The 23,419-nt window shown below is 22.3% G+C and overlaps 1 protein-coding gene across 2 annotated transcripts in view; it reads left to right on the top strand.

The window, feature by feature from the left end:
• LOC112595043 (cyclin-dependent kinase 14) overlaps positions 1–23,419 on the top strand; it is a 47,938-nt gene that overhangs the window by 11,822 nt on the left and 12,697 nt on the right. For both annotated transcript variants that reach the window (XM_025340116.1, XM_025340117.1), the window contains exon 3: positions 19,680–19,832. In XM_025340116.1, coding sequence (XP_025195901.1) covers positions 19,680–19,832 — 153 coding nt within the window. The remainder of the gene's footprint in view (positions 1–19,679; positions 19,833–23,419) is intronic.

Genomic DNA, 23,419 nt, shown 5'->3' with positions numbered 1-23,419 from the left:
AAAAAATACTGTTGTTTGTTATACTTCTTCAATCGGTTAATAATTTTTATTTTTATTCTATGTTTACGGATTTAGTCTCTAAATTGGAATCTCTAAAATAATTACTTGTATTTTAATTCCTAAAGATTATACTTGTATTCCTATTTTTTTTAAAAATTATTATTGGTTCTTAAATATAAATTAATATCTATTTGTATATTATTAAAATATCGTTGTTTATACATCTCAGACTTTATATTGTAGTCTATAGGTAGGGGGTATTCTAAATAATTTCACTCTTAATTTTTTTTTGCATTACTTATTTTAATAATTTTTTGTATTATTATTAGCTGTTAGATAATGCGTTTGGTACTGTTAGTAAATTGAATTAAATATGGAAATTATAGAATATTTTAGCACATGAATTATTTATAGTTTATAATTGGTATGGTGTATATCTTAGATATAATATTTTTTACCTTAATTACTTTCGTTTAAAATATTATTGTAATTCTGTCATATTAATATTTCTGTTTTTATATTGTATACTTACTGATATATTTAAAATATCTTTGTTTTAAATGGTCTTATGCATATTTCTATGTTTAATTTGATTAAAACATAGTTAAAATTATTTATCATTCGTAGATTCCAATTTATAACATTTTTTCCTAAATTTATTTATGAGTATGATAATATAAAGGCATTATCTACAACATATTAAATTACATTTTTACTATAAATATTAGAATAAATTAAATTTTACTCACTTTTGATATCGTCAATGTTTTTTCTAATGAAAAAATTATATACTAAATTGTCTGTATTTCGCTTAGTACTTTTCTTTCTATGTCTCACAAGTCACGATATTATATTGTTAGTATTATGTTTTTATATATATATATATATATATATATATATATATGGTAAATGGTTATAAAATACGTCAAAGTAAAGTGCTGCACAGGTTTGTTTTACTCTATTATCTAGATATATTTTCTTTTGTATCATATGAAAAAGTTTATTGTATCTCTAGTTTTACAATAATGATATTATGGTTAACCTATGTTAACCATGGTTAAATGAGCTATGGAATACCTAGTAACGTAATACAGTAATGCTCAATAATACGGGTTTAAACACTGATGTATTATGTATTAAATTAATAGGATGATTTATAAATTATTTATTACTACGTAAATTGTGGTCAGTTACCGTTCTTATGCATCTTTGTTCATTAAGATTTTAACTTATGAACTATATGTCTATGTATAAAATAAAGCTCAAGAATTATTTTAAGTTTTATTTATTTCTAATTTATGAGCAAGCAAGAGAATATCTTAAACCATTATTGGCGAACATTTTAGATGTTGAAATTTATAGGCATACAAGTTATGAAATGTTTATAATATTAGTTTTGTATTCAAAATATTAAATTGAAATTTTATAGTTACTTTTTTTTATGTCGTGTTATTGAAATAATGAAGTATTACAACGATTAATTTTGTACAGTTATGTTTTTAATTAATTCGAGGGTCTATTAATCCTCCATGTAGTTAGAAAAGACTGCAGACTTCCTCCATAGGGGTTATCTTTTATTAGTAGAATTAAGGTTATTTCATTCTCAGTGTTCTACCGAAATTTTAATTTTTATACTAAATTATATCGTTTTAAGTGAAATAATAATAATAATAATGATAATTATAATCTCCATAATTTTTTTGTTATGACTCATTCAAAACTTCCTTATAGATTACAATGTAGTAATATGCACGTCCATGAACAATCATTACAGAATATTGTAAGACAATTTGAATTAAATCAGGTTATCATTATCACTTTGATCTTCTGATATACTTTAATATATATAAATAACATATATGTGTAAATATCAATAATAAAAATAGTTATAACAAAAATAGTGTGGTATATTCAATAATTATTACATATTTATAAACTTGAATTTATTTATCTTAGAGAAATTGATATACGTCATAATTTTAAAACTATATTATTATAGTTTTCGCTGAAATTAAATAAATATTTTATCAGTATGACAATTATTGCCTCGAGGCTCACTCGTCTCATGTTTGCCTTGGCTGTTAGACGTCTGGCTGATGATTCATTTTCGTGCATAGGCATTAGGTAGGCAGGGGTGCTTAACATGTGTTGCAGTATGTACATTTTACATTTATGATACATAAAATGGTTACAGATTACTACATACTAAATCCTATAGCTTAAATTGATGTTATAATTTTAATTTATGATGTGTGTTTAACTTTGAATAAGCTTAATAACTTAAATCGATAATAATACATTTATAATTTTTAATAAAATATTCTGATTTTCTAGTTAATACATATTATTAATTATTTTTAATTTTAATATTTATTGATAATTGTAATGAAATCAAACATAATACATAATATTATACCAGATGTTAACTACTCGCTTACTTTAATTTAGCACAGGATAGTAGACTGCTAAATTAAACTTTTCATTTCACAAGTCATCGTATTCGAAAAAAACATATTTTAGCAAAGGTTAAGTTAAGACTTAGAAAACTTTTTTTTTTTAAATAATTATAGTTTTTTTAAATTAATAATATCTATTTAATTTAGATATAGATATTAACTATTAAGCAAAAAATTGTACTCCATATAATGTCATTATTTTTTCGTCGAAATAATGTTAAACAGATTATATTTTCAGTAATCCAAATTAAGTTTTACGCGTTTGTGGGTTTTTAAAAATAAGCCTGTAAGTTGATACATAGGAAGTAGAATAAATATACGAATAAGAGTAAATATAAAAATTGGTAGTTATACGTGCGTTGAGTTCCGGAAAACAGTTTAAACCCTAATTGTCATTCGACGCGCATGCTTCGACATACCCTGCGCATGTGTAGATCATAAAAACCAAACCAATACTATGTTGTTAGTCTCTATGTTCACACCGCATTAAATCACGTACTTTCTTCTTAAATAAAATGTTAATCTTTTTGCAATATGTTATTTATTCTTTGTGTTTATTATATCTAATCAAGAATCAACTGTAAGAAGATAGTTTTTATATTTCGAGCTATGAAAAACGATTGTCAATTATTTTAAATATTTATTTTAGGCCACAATATAAAACGTTTATTATTCAATACGTAATATATATTGATAAATAATGTATATATTATACATTTTCCAATAAAAAAAAAAGTAAAATGAAATTTGGGATATATTATTTGTTTCGTTACAAACCGTAGTGTTTTCAACTGTCAAGTGTACTGACTTTAAAAGCTTTGGTATTTGTCTTTGAATAAGTTAACCCCATTTTCCAAGAGAGATAAACTTGTCGTTTAAAATCTTTCAGAGGGGATGTCTTTATCCTAAAGGTCTTATGTGAATTCGTTCTTTCTTAACACCTGTTTCTTAGGTTAATATATATATATATTATATACGTATTGTGAATTTTGTTTGTAAAATTTCATGAAAATATTTTATACCTAAACTATTAATTAGACATTATTTAGCTTTTTAATTTAACATATTTTTGATACATTTCATGGTTTATATAAACATAATATTTGAAGTCAAGTGTTAATAATGGATGTTCATTGTCCATAAATAAATACTTTATGACTATACTTTAGCGTATATACTATTTTATTGTCGATCTGTACATAGCAAAGATAATCCAAGAATCTAATATATTTTCGGTTATTTATACATATATGATTTTAGCACTAAATATTATACTTATGTTGAGTGATGCTATTTTATTTTAGTTTTGAGAATGGTAAAAAGTATTTAATTCTGGTCGTATTTTCATTATTTTTAAATGATCTATAAAAACTCTTAACGTATTATAATTTTTCCTTATCTTAATTTTCTATATATTTTATTTTAATATTTTGATAAATATAAGCTATACACATAAAATAAATATAATAAACTATTTTGTAATAAATTATTTTTTTCGAATATTGTTTGCTTTTAGTTATAATTTATATAGGTGAAAATTAACATTGTTTAAGATAAACTAAGTACAATTGTTAATTGATAATAGGTATATCATGGAAAAATAGCTCATATTTAAACAATTTTAAGTAAAATTTAAGTTGTTTTTTTTTTCAAATAAATTATAAAATTCTTGGACTTTTATGTTTTCTGTTACATTTGTTTCATGTTTAGTTTTATATTAATAAAATAGTTTTAGACATATCTAACTATTATCAAATGTAGTTGTTCGAAAACCTCGATTTATACAAAATATCTGAATCATTGGTAGGTATAAGCCATTTGTAAAGGTAAGATTATCGGTTGACATATTTTCAAAAATCTATCGTTATTAGTTTTGTTGTTGTCTTCAATGATTTATGGTGAATTTCTACAGGAATGAAAATAACAATAGCGCCCCATAGGGGCATAAGTAAACGCTAGGATTATCCTTTTGCACCGTGCCTACATTATATACGTCTATATATCAAACAAGCAAGGATGTTCTTAGTCGTGTTCTATATTTTGAATCAATAATAATATTATATATTCATACATTTAGTTAAATGGCAGACATATTATTGATATTGATTTTATAATGTAATATACAATTTTATTTATTATTTTTTGTTTTTGTTTTTATTTTATTTTCTGATATTTTCCTACTATATTTACAGTATACCTTTATTTATTTTTATTACATTTGAAGTTGCTATTTATTGAAATAAGATACATAAACGAAAAATTATGATTTTAGATATTTTCTTGTAATTCAAAAATATTATTTGTGGGGACTTGAAATTATAAAAATACCTTTATTATTACGTTTGATACATAATACAATTTTAAAGATATTTAGATTAATTTCAGGTTATTTGCTATTTATATAATGGATACCGTTTTATAGTATGTCGGTATTAATACAAAAGTTAATAACATTGATATGAGATGATATACATTTAACCTGATATAATAAATGGGATGGTAAAATAATGAAGTAATGAATGCGATGTTTTTGGTCAAAATTAATTTTATCTACCGTGTTAATAATATTACAATAAATGGCTAGTAGTAAAAAAATATTTAACAAGATAAACTTATAGCAATATACATATAAGTTGACAGGCCGTCTTGATTTAGAATCCTTTTTTATTAACAATGATTTATCATTAAACTAAAATTTAATACGTACATTCATTACATCAATCTATTTGGTGACGAGGTAAGTACATTTGACACCTATAACATCACTATACAGCTGAATTCCAACTTACCAACTTTTAAACTGTATTGATTAGGTTTATCTTATGAACTTAAGATTTGTATAAGAATTAGGTTTTACTTCTATTTCTATCACTTATATTAAGTCATTCAAATAATTTGTCATTTATCTATATTTAAATATAGTTCTCTTAATGCTTTTTATCTACATTTTTTTTTTTTTATTGGCCATTTGTGACAATATTTTTTGTTGAATTCATTTTCAGTTCATTAAATAATCTAGGTATTTTCGATACTTTAATATACTATTCATAATTCTGTTACACTTGACTTTCGTTAATTTTTTGTGCTTATTTTATTTTTATATTGTATATTTGAAGTGCATATATTTCAATATTTTTACAGAATATATTTTTTTTTTTTAAGTCCTACCTCTAGATATTTGATTAATATTATATCGTGAATTATCAATTTTCTCATACTGTATAGATGTTATTATATAGGTACAACTCAAAATTATATTTTAATACAATTAATTTTTTTTTTCTTTACAAAATAAAGAATATATTGTCTCTTGACCTGCTTTCTTTCTAGTATTCTAGTATCTATTTTTAAATTCTAAATAATAATATATTAACATTATGTAAATATAACAATTATACTGGTATTGAAGTTCCTCCAACTCTATTTGTGTTATTTTTTTCTTTTTCTTTATCTTCATATCAACTTATTATTCTTTACGTGAACATATTGTGTAATAAAAAAAAATAAAAAAATATTGAACTTTTAAGAGTATCTTTATTTTTGTTAGGTTCTTGAATATTTTTATAAAACTGTGTTGGCGCTTTTTAATAATTTTTAAATTGTTTTTAATATATAGTAACTGCGTCCAATTATTTATAACCAGTATAGATAACTGAACAATTTTAACTCCCTTCAAAATTTAAAATATTACAAGTATATTACGTTATTTTTTTTTTAAACTGTCCTAAAGTATCTTGTTTAAATGACATATATTATTTTTAAATACAGTACATATGGATATATAAAGTTACCTACATAAAATACATATTATTATATATAATATTTAATGAAATAATTTGAAATCTGACTATATAGTGTATAGTAAATGGTTAAAAAAATCACATCTTTCACACAATAGTCATTTAACAATAAATTATAAAATTTCAAATATTATGTGATTGTAAACTATTTCGATATTATTGTTGTGTGTTTAGTGTTCATTGTGCATGTGTGACACAGCTGTAACCCAGGTGGTTATACGAACACTATCAACAACGTCTCACATCTTTATGTGTTTATGATATACCTATTATTATGTATCAATTTCGTTATCCATATGTTTCAATAGAAAACAAATCACATTATAATGAAGTCATAAATGTATTATAAATTTATTTGTTTTCAATTACATAATTTTTTATTATTTATATTATACATATATTTATATTCATATATTGTACGGTATAGTTGTAAAGAATAAAATAAGTAATAACGAGCAATATTTTAAACATGATTAAAGTATTATACTATCTGAAAATATTTGGTTTATATTGGTTAAGTAACCTTTATTTTCGATTAGACATTTTTATAGAATTGGTATTTTTCATAATAATTGTAATATTTTTTTTTTTATTTGTTTATTGTATCTTAAGTTAAAAAAAATAAATAATAACAAATGGATAGAATATCTTATCTATTTAAGTAATCATATTAATTCAATTTTTTTTTTTTCAATAGAGAATTTATAATAACACGAATACATTATTATGGTTGGTTGAAAATTCGTATTCATCATAATATTTGGTTTTGAAACTAATGTTCATAAAGTTTATCAATTATTGATATTATACTAACGTGTATAATACAAATACTATTCTAATACATTAAATATTTAGAGAGTATTAAACTACTTTCAACAGTGTGCCTACTTCATTAGAAATTATATATATATTCAAAGTTATGCTATCTGAATAATTTAAAATAATTATTATTTAAATAATGCAACACTAAAACAGTATATATTAGGTAGTTTTGAAACTTTTTAAATTGAAATATGCTGTCCTATAATAAATTTATATTGATAATATTTTTTTTACTTTAATTTATTTTAAGTAACTATATTATATTTTTCTTATTTACATGCAATTGAAATTATCATGACATATACATTAGTATTTTATTTATTTTCTTTTTTATATGAGTGTTATTTTTTAAAGTCTTTATTAAATTTTATATAATTATAATTATCATTCATTAGTATTTTATTGATTAAAATTATACTGAAGACGGTTATATTTTAATTTTAAATAATTGATTTGTATGTTACATAGCGTCGTTGAAGACATAAAAATAATTTTATATATTATTTTTTATGGAACTATTTCTTTAATCAGTACTTTTAACTTTTTTAAATTTAAGGTTTTATATATTATATTTATTATTTACTGTTTATTTCTTATTCCTATTTTACTCTCATGCATGTATGTCATATAGTACTTGATGAATCTATATCATACATGTGTTTTCGATTTACATGATACGTTCATACACATCACCGAATTTGAATAATTATATTACATACAATTTTACCAATAAACATATTATTATTATATTTATTTTATGAACTATTTTGTGGGATTTAATGTTAAAACTACATATTTATATAACACAAGATTAGACAGTCATGTAAACTATAAGGTGTATTATAATTTTAAATCAAATTGTATAAATAGGTAAATATTGTACTAACATTTTTATACTTTTGAATAATTTTTAAGTTGGTATATCTATTTGAATGTGATTTCTTTGATTTAATCTTGAATTTTCTTAATATCTGCATAAAAAATATATTTATCTTTATTTTATGGTTATTCTATACTTTTTCGAGCATTATATTTTGTTTATAGAATTTTTTTCGCATTATTTTATATTAAGCTTATAGAATTAATATTTATGGTAACATGTTACCGGCAGGATTTGATTTTACAGCTTAATGTAATAATTATAGACTTGTAAATTGTTACTTAGTACTTAACATTGTACGGTTTTATTTATACATGTGTTATCGTATTTTCTTAACAAATATTTGCACATCAGGACACATTTCTAAAATTATTAATATAGATATATTAATTATATTATGATTTAACCAATAAGTATTGTATTAGGTTTAAGAATTATTTTTAAATTGCCCGAAAAAAAAGAAACACGTTCTGCATTAAAAAATGTTGACTTTTTATTCCAACTGTTATTTCACGAGTATTTTAAAAATTCTATTTATACAATTTAAACTATGTTCTTCAATATTTGTGTTGGTATTTTCTGCCTATAAAATTTTGTATGTATTTGGTTTTCAAAAATTTAATTGTCAAAATATCTTTTTGTAAAATTTCTCAGGACATCAATACGCATTTTTACTACAATACGTATATAACTTTTTTGATCATAAACTATTGAATTAATTAGGTACACGATTGTAAAAATAAATTATAAATCACATAGGTATAATAAGTATAGTATACGTATATCATCAAATAATATTTATACTTTAATTATAATGTTATACTATATAGATAATTTTTATAGTTATAAATATGGATAATTAACGTGCTCAAAGAATATGATTATTAATACAATTTTTTTTTATAAAATATAGACTTACCGTACCTAAGTATTTTTTTTTGAGAATAGTATCAAGTATATGGTACAGAATAATTTATCTGTAACTAATACCTTTTTGTGAATCTATCTGTAAAGGTGTTGTTGAATAGATAATTTATTTTTGTAATATTACCTCGTTCATCTATATTACTAGGTATTATATTAATTTTTTATAAAGTTGTAATATACTATTAAAACTGTGTACATTATAGTAATTTTTCTTTCTTTTAAAAAGAAGACTTATTTTATCATACCACTTATGATATGGATATTTAATAAATAGATAGATACCTCTAGCTTTTTTTTTTTCATAATCATACGAGTATATAACTATAATATGAAGTTAAATAAACCATAATTTATATAACTAACTATAATTGGTTCTTTCTTTTTAATTGTACTATTGTATACGATGAACAGTACCAATTGTATTATTGTGTAACTGTGAAATAGTTTTTGATTTTATTTATTCTTTAATAAAAACTATGGTTTATTTCTCCATGGAATTGAATAGCCATCATTATTTATGTTCGAACAAATATTAACATCAAATTGGATGTTAACCTTTTTGACATTTTTATTTTTCTTCCTTCTATTATTACCTTCCGAAATCAAAATCTTTGTAGCTCTCAAATTCCCTTATGGTTTCAAAATAATGAACATACAATAATGTATTACTTTCGTCTTATTGTATATAATATAGAGAAAATTGAATGTTATCTTTTGCTCTTTTTTAAGTATACTTTTTTTACATACGTAATGATACTCTATTGTTTTCACTTTTGTTTTTACTTTTTGTTTGTATATTCAACATGGTGTACATAAGCCCATTATTATTTTTTTATCGTGCATCATATTATTTACGGATAACTAAACGGTTGCTTTTGGATACTTTTTAGTCATAGCAATAAAGGACACAAAATGGGGATGAAAAAAAGGACCATTTAATCCCCCATATCACATTTCGCATTATTTGCCTTGAAATTAACCGGCGATTCCTACATGACGTAACTATATAATGCAAAACTAATGGGTTTCGTGTTGCAAATAAATTGAACACCCTCCCTCTCTAAAAATAAATTAAAATGCAAATATATATTAATTATCAAGCATTTTTAACTATTTTTTGTTCATTTAGAAATGTTAACGTTTTTCAAAAGAACTATTTCTTTGTACAATTAATTTTATTTATATACTTTTTACATAATATTCAGTATTTGTTTATTATTTAAAATCAATGTTAGTTTTTATTAATAATTTGTTACTTATATAAGTTATAGTATGTAAAAATATAATTTAAAAGTTTTATAATTTTATAAATATCTACTTGAAGATTACTATTGGAGCGATGAATGTATTGATTTTACAATAATGTGTATTTGTTTTGTGTGTCATAAACTCTTAATCTTTTGGGGTAGTAAATATACTTCGATTTTAAATTTAGGATTGGTTTCTGGTATAAAATTGGATCTACTAGGTATTTTAAGAGGAAAAAAGTACTGAACTCTCAGTACTTTTTTAATAATTGGGATAAACGAAAAAAAATTAAGGAAACACTTCAGAAAGCTGTTACTAGTGACCAACCCAACTTCTATTATTTAGCAGAATACTACCCAAGTTGTCCATCTTTTGTTTTTTTTTTAAACATATGTTTCATATATTTAAATTCCGATTGTAAAAAACAAAAATTATAGTAATAATAAGTAATTGATAGGTGCTTTGTTTAAAATTTCCGAAAAAAAATTTATAATGTGCAGATTAATAATTATGTGTATTCACATTATGTATTACACATAATAGTATAATTTAAACTTTGATATAAATTTATTTACTTGTATTTATTGTAATACGTATTGGTTTCAACCGTTTATTGAATATTTTAATTTTATTGAAAATGTAGTTACATATTGGAGTATGCTGTACAGGTGTTTCGTATTTGTTTTCATTTTTTCTTGAGAAAATTATGTTAATGCGCTTTCCCAAAGCTGTATTACAGTGTTGTATTTACTTTTTTTTATTAAGCATAGAATGCAATATTGAAATATTGAAGCAAAAATTATAGTTATAAATATTTGTTTTTGTAAATATTGGCAATATCTATAAAACAAATTTTGTTTGTATATACATGTATCAATGTACCTATGCATGCCAAATGGTAGAGTTCATTTTTTGCGAAAATTAATATAATATTTCTTACAATTTAAATTGATTTGACAATTATTTGAAATTAATAGTGCTTAAGTTAAAAGCTTTCTAATGAATTTTGTTTGTTTTTCCTACATTACCAACATGTATTAATTGAAAATAATAGTTTTTTTTTTTTTGATAGTGATGTGGCGAGGAGAAAGATTTTTAGTTTATGTACAATATTAAAGCTGTTATTAATTTTTATTGTAGGTATAGCTAAGAAAATGTATTTATTTGGAGAAGTTTAACGTTATTTTATTTTCAGTTGATGACATTTATTGAGATGTTTTTTATTTTAAGAATGATTAGATAATGGTGCTAAACATAGTGATTTAATTAACTAAAACATTAAATTAACTATTAATGACTTTCTTTAATTTTTTATTATTTAGAACTTTCACATAAATATGTTTACATTTCAGTTCAATTTAGAATTTTTTTTTTTTTTTTTTTTTATTGTCGAAATTAAAATTCGAGCGAGTCGATTATTTCTTCTGAGAGGTAATTGATGCTAGATAAATACTCAGTAATCTTGATGCCTATTATTTTTGATTTTAAAATACATTTTCATGTTTTTCTGTTAATTATTTAAAATTAAAAGTAAGTAGATATATGTAATACAAACTATACTAAGTAATATAATATGATTAATTGGAAACAAATGGTATATACAAGAAAATGAAACTTATTTCTACTTCTTAAATAGCCCTCTATAGGGACAGCTATGATATAGGTAGTTTATAAATAACAGCGATTTATTGTCAGGCGTCTTTATTTCTGCAGCTAACAATATTTGTTATTTTTCAATACTCTGGTATTATTTTCTTTCTTTCTTTCATTGGAGCACTTTTTCATTTTCTACCATTACCATTATTCTCAAGGAATAACAAACTTTTCATACATTATTTTACAGTTTTTCATTTTTATGCTCATACAAATGTTTTGACTTACTTATGACTGCTGTGCGTGATATTATGTTCCTAGTGGTGTTCATAATTTTCTTCCGCAAATAAAGTTTGATTTTAAGTAATACTTTTTATTGAAATGTATAAATATTGTATATATTTACATAAAAGAAGTTATTTATTTTTATGAAACTATTCATCTATGAAGTTCATATAATTTTATACGAGATAAATATTAGTGTATTATTGTATTAAAATTTTAATTCATTTATAATAATTAAGTCATAGAATTCTATATAATAAAAAATAATTTATTTCTCACCATACGTCACAGTTAAATTTAGTTTATTTCATTTATATTAATTAATTAAATTGTATTAAACTATAATATTCTTTGCATAATTTATGTTTTAATAGGTTTAATAGAGTTTTATTGATATAATTATTAAGAAAAATTAAACAAAAAATAAATTTTATCATGTTTGTGATCATTTAATTTATAATATAGGTACATGTATTTTCTTAATTTTAGAAATGTTGATTTATAATTTTTTTTCTAATTATTCAAACTTAAACTTTAATTACAAATATTATAAGCTTTTAAGTTAAAAATTAAATTATTTAATGATTTATATTTATAAACGTATAATTACCTAAATTATTTTTATATAATATTAGAAACTAATTCGTATGTGTATGCTCTTTAAAACGCACATATTTTTTTGCTATTTAATTTAATGATTTTTAAATACTTTAGCTACATGATAAATCAAAATTATTATTTTAATTTTAAAACTATCGTTAAAATATATATCTAACATGTGCCGTTTTAATTTAGTGTGCAAAAGTTGCTCTTAAACATATCTTTCTAATTTTTCAGTAAGTAATGTATTGTGATTTGTTTATTATTTTCTCATGTATACTATTCGTTTAAATGGACTGAAAAATATTACTTGTTCTTTTCTGAGTACTATAAATAACGTTTTTCATCTGGAATAGTTTTGTTTATATGCTTTGATGCTGGAAGTGATAAAAAAGTTCCCAATCCCAATGTAATAAATTCGACATACAACTTTTATGCTCTTCTCCAGGGAAAACTGGGTTAGACTGAAATATATACAAAACTAACAATAATATTTCTGAATTTGTCGTTTAAACTTACTAATTTGTATTTCAATCTTATAAAAGTTATATTTTTGGATTAATGCTTTTATTGATTGCTGTTAGTAAATTACTTTCCTTTTGATTTTGGCTGAAAATTTTTACTTTTGTGTTTAAAATTTAATAATTAAAATTTAGGGTAAGAAATTTGTTCGACTAGACCTAATGAACTTTAAAGTATTTTCAATTATTTTTTTACTATGATCATTGTAATAGTTAATTTAAAAATTATTTTTAAATGTTTTCATAAATAATATGGTATTTGTTTGTTTAATTTATTAGTAAAGAAAATGTATATATAGGAAGAAGGAACTTTATTATAATAATATATTATTACTATAATAAGTATTATTTTTAACTTGTCCAAGTTGAATTTTATTTTTAAGTTATTAATACGTAATTTTGTAATATGATTTTATGTACACAATATATTATGTAGCATAGTAATAATAGTAGTTAACATCAATCATTGTTGGTGACTTGATGACAGCTTTAGTTTCGTATTCATAAGTTTTTTGTTATCTTCTTAAAGTTGATTAAATAAGAGAATCCAAAGATATGATTAAATTCCATTTGTATTATTTTTTTATTTCATTTCTAAAATAAGTTTTTTGATAATTTATGTATTTGTATATTAATATAGAATTATTGAAAAAAATTGTACTTGGTGAAAGAAATATTTCTACCTTATTATATCTGCTGACGGACTTAATGTTTTTTTTTTTTTTTATATATATATTACAATTTTATTATTACTAAAATGTAGTTTATTAGTAATACTTAATAATATAATATAATACTTCTTAATAATATTATAATATTATATAAACAATAAGTATTTAATACTTTTATGTAGACGTATTATTTGTTCAGATTAAGCGATAAAGCATCAGATTATTTATTTACAGTTTACAAAAGTGTTTATTTGGTTTTAGGAATTAAAATAATGTAGTGTAACAGAATCAAATAATCAAATCTTTCACCGATTCTAACCTTGTAGGTGATGATTTTATGACTATCTTTTATTAATTCAGATAATAATTTATAGTGTTTTACTATTTGTAATAATGTAGCTTTAGAATAATAATTCAATAAACTTACTGTGAATTTCCTTAGAATATTAAATATTTTACAGTGAAACTTCTAAATATCAGACATTTATGGTCGCTGAAATATTGTATGTTATTTAAATAGAGTGAGCAATTAAATAAAAAAAAAAAATAATCCCAAAATATATCAAAAAAATGATACGCATATGTATCTATGAATATACTTATATACATATTATTATTTAAAACAAAATCAGTTACCGAATGAGATAACCATTATCTACAACAGATAGTAACGTGTAAAAATGAAAAATATATAGTGTAATAAAGTATACTTAGATAATAATTACGATAAAAATTATCAAAATCTAGCCAAAGTTGCCGTCATCTAGAGGTTTATCTATAAATAAGTAGTGAAAATGTTCCCATTTTAGAAAAAAATTCCTCTATTCGGTGGTGTGCGCTATTTAGAGGTGTCCGTTAAAGAATTATTTAGTGAATAATAATTTGAAAATGATAGAATCATTGTTCGTATGAAAAATAAAAACATAATATAATAACTCAACTGCATAGGCGTCATCTGGTTGATACATTAATTCAAATATTAAAATCGTCCAATGGTTTGCTTCGTTGTTGTTTTTGGTAACAATAATAGGAAACTGGAAAGACCCCTAACAGTTCAGTAACAGTATAATGGTTTTGATATATTAATGGCTTGGATATTGTTGTTTTGTGTAAAGTTTTTAGACAAGGGCTACCCAGCTTCATTGTTACGCAAGACTCTAACCGTAGCTTTAGACGTAGGCAGGTTCTATATGATAAATAAATTATTTATAAATGAATTGAATTCTCATAAATTGTAAAATTGTGTATACAATTTATGTGAATATATTTTTAGACAGCTATTTATTTCCTCGAATAAAATAAACAAGTATAAGTATTATTAGGTAAAATTTATTATGAATTTTATTAAATATACCTGTAAAGATTGATGCAATTATTTTTTAGTTTCAACGATTTTTTGTAGTTAAATTGAGTTACTAAACTACACATCTATATGATATAATATTATTATAAATTATAGTGATTTATATATATTGTTTTTTTTTCTGTTTAAAGACTAAAATATTGTATATTATAGTATTTTAATTTTTATTACAATATAGTATGTATTCTATACACAGTTGTTATAAATCCAAAATATATCCATAATCTTATTCATAAGTTTTCTATTTTTTATTTTAATGTTTTGGTGTTTTTTGATTTTAAATATTTTTGGGTAAAATATAAATTTAATGAGTATTTTAGTATAAAGTCTGTTAAAATAATATCAGTATAATAACTAACATATTAAAAACAAACGAAATAACAAACCAATGTTCGTTTATAGATGTAAAGTTATATTTTATTGATTACATACATATAATTTATTTTTGATTAGTATTATCTTAATGATGATATACAATTTACGTATTTAATGTGTTTTAATCGCTTGAAACACATTTATGGTTCTAGAAATTGTGTTATGTTTTAAGAATTTATGGACTGTAACTTTTTTACGGTACAGCAACACCAAACAATATGGAAAATAGCCAGTTATCTATGATATACATTATACATAACATTAGTTAGATATTAATTATTTTATTGACGAAATAGGATAATGCTATACTGGTTCAATGAAGTGTTTTTCATTTTTAATCTTAATGTTTCTACATCCGTGTTAATCTTATTGAAGGAATGTATTAATTTTCATGTTTTTCAATTACACCTAGTAATTTTCCAACTAATATTTTGTTGCTTAAATAAAATGTCTATATAATTAAATATTCCCCTGAGTCATTAAAAAAATATTAATGAGGGTTGGTTGATTAATGAACCGAGAAGTTTAATCGTCTACGCTCCAAAAATAAATCAATTGCCTTACCTATTAGCCCGTTTCAATTAGTTCACTTGAAAGTTGTGTTATTCTATTAAGTCTGTGTTTTCGATTAAAATATCGTTTTTATTTCATTTTATTGGAATAAAAATGCCTAAAGGAAAAGGAAACACATGTGTGTCACCTATAGTGCTCGAACAGCAAATGAGATATACTATGTACCACATAGGGTGTATGCGTCCCTTGATAACTTGCATCCCCTCGGGATTTAAGACACGGATAACTTCTAACCATACACAAGTTCGTAAATCCAGACAAATCGGTAACGATTGTAATCTCCTCGAATCCACAAATCAATAAGTTTGGAGCATTTGTCGGAACACATTACGGTTTGTGATTTCAGATCTCCTGTCGATCAGCAATCTTTCTGCTTTGCTACTTTTCTACCAAAAATATATTCTATTTTTTGTTTGATATATACTATCCAAAAAATCGTTTAACAAATAATTCGTAAGTAAAGGTTTGGGCTTACAAAAATACTGTAATAGAGCGATTTGTTTGTTTACCATTTTTGTCTGTATATAATAATATAATGTTATGTATATGTATTATAGGTACTATGTATTATATCAATATGTGTATTTGTCTAAATTATGTTATTATGTTCTATGCCTCGTTTAGTTGTATTGTTTTTAATTCATTTGAGAATTTAAATTAAACGCAGTAAATTTTAATTTCAAGTAGATAACTAACTATGAAATGCATTACTTAAATAAATTACGATTATTTAATACTGTTCTCTAAAAAAATTGCTTTTAAATTTTAATACTTTTGCTCCGATAACATTAAGTTACCTACAGATATGTATATTAATGATAAAAAAATAATATAAATAAAAATATAATAGTAATGATAAACATTTTAAGAAAATGAATTCTTATTTTTATTTTACAAAAAGCATGTTTTGGATTATACTTATTTCAATCACTTCAAGTATGAAATCATCGTAAAAAATAAAAATCATTACTTCCTTAATCTAAAAGTCATTCTATAAACTGAAAAGCTGGATATCTATGAGATATAAATCCCTAATAATCTACCTAAATCTTTTAAAAAATTACTTTCATAAAAAGTTGGTTTATAGTTCAATGAACAAAATATCAATAATTCTGTAATGATGTATTTTTGTCTGAAAAATAAAACTCCTTTTATTACTTAATTTAAAGTACATTTTTAATTGAAATGTAATTATATTTTAAGTTAGAATAATACATATTTTAAAATATTATACATTATTATATACTGTTACGAACAATTAACATGATAAATTTCATTTTATGTTGACTTATTAAATTTTAATTGATTATAGTATGTATAATACTATAATATACATTGCATATAAATTTTTGAAAAAGTTTTATTTTCATTATTTTTTTTTTTTTGTGATAACATTTTTAAGTTTTTACTTTTTTGAATAACTAAGAACGTTTTAAGATTTATTTTTCCAAATCAGACTGTTTTTCCTTCAGTTGAATTATAAAAATCCGAATTTGAACAAAGTGATGAATTACATTTGTAATTGTTTTAAGTTTATTTAAGCTTAGTAATAGTATGTCCTGTTGTATGACTTAAAACGTTGATCCATTTCCTCCACTAAACTGAATATATTTATAGGTATAAAGTTATTACAAATTAACTATTTGTTTGAACTTAAATTTTTTATATCAAAGATTTTAGAAAAATATTCTGTTTCAAAATATGAAATTAAAAATGTATTTTATTACTTAAATAAAATAATAATTATAACAAGTTTATCTATATTATATCTTCAGTAATAATATTTATTTGTGTATTATACCTAAGTGTACTATAAAATCTTAGTTTAATGTATTTAAGGAGATTACCGCGCGCATAGTTATGTTTACAAAGTATTCATGTCGCAGATTGAATCACTCATATTTTGTTTTTGTTTCATTTTATTTTTTCAATTTAATGTTAGTTGATTTACCATTATTCAAATTGAAATAAGATATTATGTATGATAATTAATGTTTAGTGCATTTAAAAAACATTTTTAATTAATGAATTCAAAAATAATAATGAACTTTGTAAATTAAAATCAAAGCCAATATGCATTGGAAAAATGAATGCAAAATTTTTTGTATCAGCCAAATAGTTTTCCACTTTGAAGTATAATAGGATTTACATTTTGATTACGAAGTTGAAAGGTATTCATAGTCAATGATCTCTTTTGTTTATTAAATTTTACAAATTGTTGAACTGTACAAAACGTACTAACATGCATTTATTCAAATAAAATTAATTTAATTTAAAAAAAAATAAATATTTATATTGTGTATAATTTCTTAAGAATTATATATATATATATATATATATATATATATTGATATGATTTTGTATTTTTTTTTGAAATAATTTTCTACAAATATAAACAATTCTCATTCTGCTTGATTTTTAAACATTTTAATTAATTTTTAAGTCTTTAAGTTTATTTTATTTATTAAATTTAAACCATTTTAAATGATTCAACCGAATAAAACGTTTAAAAAATACAGCTTTAATATTTATTTTAACTTACTCTAAAACATATTGTTTTAGATGCTGCTAAATTGTAGCTTACTAGAATATCTAGTGTTTTAATTTTTTATTATCTAATGATTGTTTGTTTGTGCATTTTAAATGTTATTATGATTTTCATATTTAAACTTTTTTAGCTTATAATTTTATATTAAATGTATTTTGTTAACGTAATGTGATATTGAATAAACGAAGAAAAGAAAATATTTAATAATAGGGACAACACTTCTCTATAAAAGTGGAATGCTATTTGATGAATGTGTATCATCATTTTAATAGCTATATTACATTTTAATGTAATATTATGTATTATTTAATTTTCGACTATTTAATTAAACTGGATAGTTAATTATTTATTCGAAAAATGCTAATTACATTTATAAGAACATCTATTTTTTATATTCAATCATTGATAATAATATATATTTAGGAATTGTTTTTGTATATTTTTAAATGATAAAAATTTATATAATTATAGTGTGTATTATGTGTCACCTAACTAAATATTTGTATTTACGAGTATATGAAATCTCACCTTCTAGGTCTTCTCATTCCTGTTGCTCATTGGACTTTAGAGCTCGTTAAAAATTTATTTAATGTAGTTTTAATCGGTTAAATAATTAGTTATAAAGTATTATACTGAATCGGGATTTGTTAATGCTTCTTAACCTATTATTATTTTAATATTTAGGGTTTGATAGAACACTTATAAATGTTTAACTAAACTTTTGAGTATGTGTGTTTGACACAGATTTACTTTGTATATTTGTTCATCTTAAAAGTATGATATTTAATAAAAAAAAATAAAAAAGCTATACGTATTGAAGGGAGTTATGTAAATCTTCTTCGAATGGCAATAAGGAAAAATATTTTTTACTTTAGACTAGAAAATACATTTTTAGTATACACTATAAAATATATTTATGATATTTTAAAATGAAAAAGTTGTAGATCGTATGTATGATTTAAAAATATTTTGGATTATATTTCATAACATTTATATTAATTTCATATTTTTTTCTAGCTATTTCTAAAGAAGATCCTGACCGCAATAGAACATCTAGGGATGCATTGCCGAGTAAATTGCAATTCAATGGTTATTCTGAAGAGTATCTTGATCGAATTGAACCAAACGGAAATATTCCTTGTGCCAATGATGAACACTTGTCCAGATACGGTAAATAATACTTAAAATAACTGTATATCTTAAAAAAAGACAGACCTTCATCAATGTATTGATGTTACCTTAATAGTTAAACATTTTAAAAATAATAATTTTTTATAATATGATGAATGTTAGTGATGCCACTTATAAATCGTTGTAGATATATTTGTTAACATTTTGTTATATTTATTGTTCAACAATTCGTGATTTTATTTTAACCTGGTGTTTATTATATATATTTGATTGAATTGCTTCTTATCTTATATCTGTTTGGTTTTATGATTAATTATGGTCTATACTGTTTGAAGTGTTGCGGTTAGCAATGGTATTTACTTTTTAACTTAAGTTATATGCATGTAGATAAAATAAAGTTCTTACTTTGAAAGGTTTTGAAGAATAAAAAGGTAAAAAAGTATTATTCAGTAATGTGTAAAAGTATTTAATACTATCTATAATACTCCTGTAATATCAATATCATATTTTCACTTAATTTATTAAAAGACCGAGTATTTATTTGTTTTCTTCAATGTCTTATACTCGGATACTATTCAATACTTTCAACTATAGTTTTTTGTTTAGTATAAAAAAAATAAAACGATTTTCTCTTGTATGTTTAATCATTGTACAAGTAATTTATAAAAAATGACCTCGGATAAAACAATTAGGAAAAAAGTTATAGATTAATTTTAGTCAAATTATTATTATAAATGTTATTGCATATAGATAGGTTTATTTTAATAGTGAATAGGATATTTATTTTATTAGCTTATAATATGACTTACACTCCATTTATATTTTTTTTTCTATAAATAAATCTGTATGAGCTTTTTATGTGGTGATCATAGGTTATATTGGTTTAACTTAGCTGTTTGTAGGGGGTAAGGTTGGTACGGTAGGTTGTATTTTTACGATTGTTACGGTTGATAGCAAACACGTGTATGTGTGGCAAGGTTTTTAACCACTATGATCCCGAGTGGTCACCCATTCGGGAGCTAGTAGCTGTGGCCGTTACTTACTCTCAGAGGTATTCCGCAACTGGAAGCAGCCAACGCGCCACGCCAAGCCATATTCATAATTTATATTGCTTAGTAGTTAGTAAAACTACATAATAAAGTTCAAGTTGATATTTAGTATTTATGTTACATTTTATTCTACCTAATATTCAATATATTATTTACTTAATGATTTGACTTTTTAAATATTATTTTTCTTTTCATTTAAGTTCATATCATTTCTTAAAAAGTTCAATGTAAAAAAATAAAATAAAATTTAGATAATATATTTTATTTTCATCGGGACTTTAAGTTTTTTTAAAAATTATTTTGTATTATTATTATTATTATTATTATTATTATTTTTTTTTTATTGTTGAATTGGTTTGAAAGTTATTTCCGAATCTTAATGAAATTAAAATTATATTACAATTTTCCATGAAATAATTAACTTGGTTGTACTCGATGTTGCCAAAAAAAAGACATTTAATTTATATTATTAAGTTTGATTGCCCTCAGGTCGTGAATTATTTTGCATACAAATTAAAAACTATAAATTATACTTTATAAAAAATTGAATACATTTTTTTTCGTCAAAATACAATTTCTGTAAGTGTTGAATTTTGATTTTGGATAACGCCCAGTTTTTAATATAAAATTGGTCATGTGGCAAGAGTACGCTATGGTTAGCTACTATAGAGCTTAATACTTTTCTTTTAAACTTAAAGGTTTCGAAAGCTTTTTATCCGCTTTTCTGAACTGTCAATAAATAATTACTTAAGTGGATAATGCGCATGAATAAACACCAACCATGAAATTGTTACGGAAACTGATACGCGATTTTCTTCACTAATTTCTGTAAAATAGTTTTAGTTTTGATTCATTATTATTACTTTTAATTTATTATTATTGTATTTACGTAAACATGAGAAATTAAATATATTAAATCTATTGTTTAATTTAACAAATAGGAATATAAAATTTAATAATATTTGCGACAAAAATATTTAATGGTAATCTGTTACATTTTTAACATTGTTATAATTCAACTTAATATTAAATAGCTTGTTATATGCATTTCGATTGTATCAAAAGAAAACTTGGAGTAATGAGATATTAACGCTTTCAGAATAAGTAGTTATGATTAAAAATGGACTGTGCATGCATGTGTTTTTTTTTTTTTACTAATTTTGTAAAATCTTCACAACTGATAAATAAAAATTAAAAGCCATTTCGTGTGCTAAATTATAGTTTTTAATACTATGCATTTAGCTGTTAATTATTAATACTTTCTCTAGAGATTGGAAAAGCTAATATCTTGTTGTTTTTCGGCAGTTAAAATTAAAATTAAATTTACCATATAAGCATTATGAGTAATGAGTAATCAAGTACACTGCAATTAATTGACTTCAAGTACTCGTATAAACTGGAATTTTGTTTTTTTACGTCATATTTGTTGTGATTTGTATGATTATAAAGAGTAATATCATGAATATAGTATATTATAAAATATTAATTTTTTAAAAATAAAATCCGTAGGTTAAATATATGTTATGTGCGACTAGTAAAATTAAAATGTACCTATTTTTTTAAAATATATATAAAGTACAAAAATCTATCACGTGTCAATAGTTATTATGAACTATGATCATACTTATTATAAGTTGTATATCATAAATAAATGTATATGCATATACCTAATAAATACCTAATAATATCTAAAAAAATATATAGCACATGAAAATTTAACTACGTTTATTAGTAAATAGTTAATATAGACACCTATTTAATCGTTTATATTCTTAATTTTCTAACCTAACCTAAAAATTATAAACATTTTGAGAGATATTAATTAATCTAAAATTGAAAGGAAAATTCTCATTTGTATTTTTTAAATATTTCTATTTTACCTTATAATAACCCATCAATCAAATTCATTTTGTATGAAATATTGGTATGAGGGACGTAAACAATTTTTTTTTTGTTTCTTTTTTTTTAGTATTGACAATGAGAGATGGAGCACTTACACTTACCTCGCATGATGACGTATTGTTTTATGTACTTGTTTTCGCTATTCTATTAATTTATATTCCTGTAGGAATTCATTTTTTTTCATATAAAAATAAACATTACACAGCAACCGATTAATTTTAGATTGGTGATCATAATATATCAGTTTCATTAATATTTTTTCAGTCAATTAATTATTATTTTTATAATTTTGCTATTAGGGATATTTAAACAATATACTTAAAACAATGATTTCATTTTCATCATTTAATATAATTTTAATATAAAATTTTTATTTAAAACGTTACCTATTTCATGGGACTATAATCTTTCTTTAATAATATTAATTTATACTTTGAATACATAAAAGTATATAATTTATTACTATTTAATTTTTAAGAAAGACCTGTATTACAAAAGATGTTCTATATTATCTTAAACTAATATTCGTGGTCTAGTGTGGCGCAGTGGTTGGCCTCAACCACTAATGTGTTCTTAGGTCAAGCATCGGCCGGCGTCGCTAGCTTTCGGATGGGTGACCACCCGATTTCTTAGTGACAAATCTATGATGCACACACATACACAACAACGTGTTCT

This window comes from Melanaphis sacchari, unplaced genomic scaffold (assembly GCF_002803265.2).
Source record: "Melanaphis sacchari strain LSU unplaced genomic scaffold, SCAv2.0 Contig24_pilon_pilon, whole genome shotgun sequence".
NCBI classification, from domain to species: Eukaryota; Metazoa; Arthropoda; class Insecta; order Hemiptera; family Aphididae; genus Melanaphis; species Melanaphis sacchari.
The sequence above is the reverse complement of the archived record's forward strand: the minus strand, read 5'-3'. Positions and strand labels throughout refer to the sequence as shown.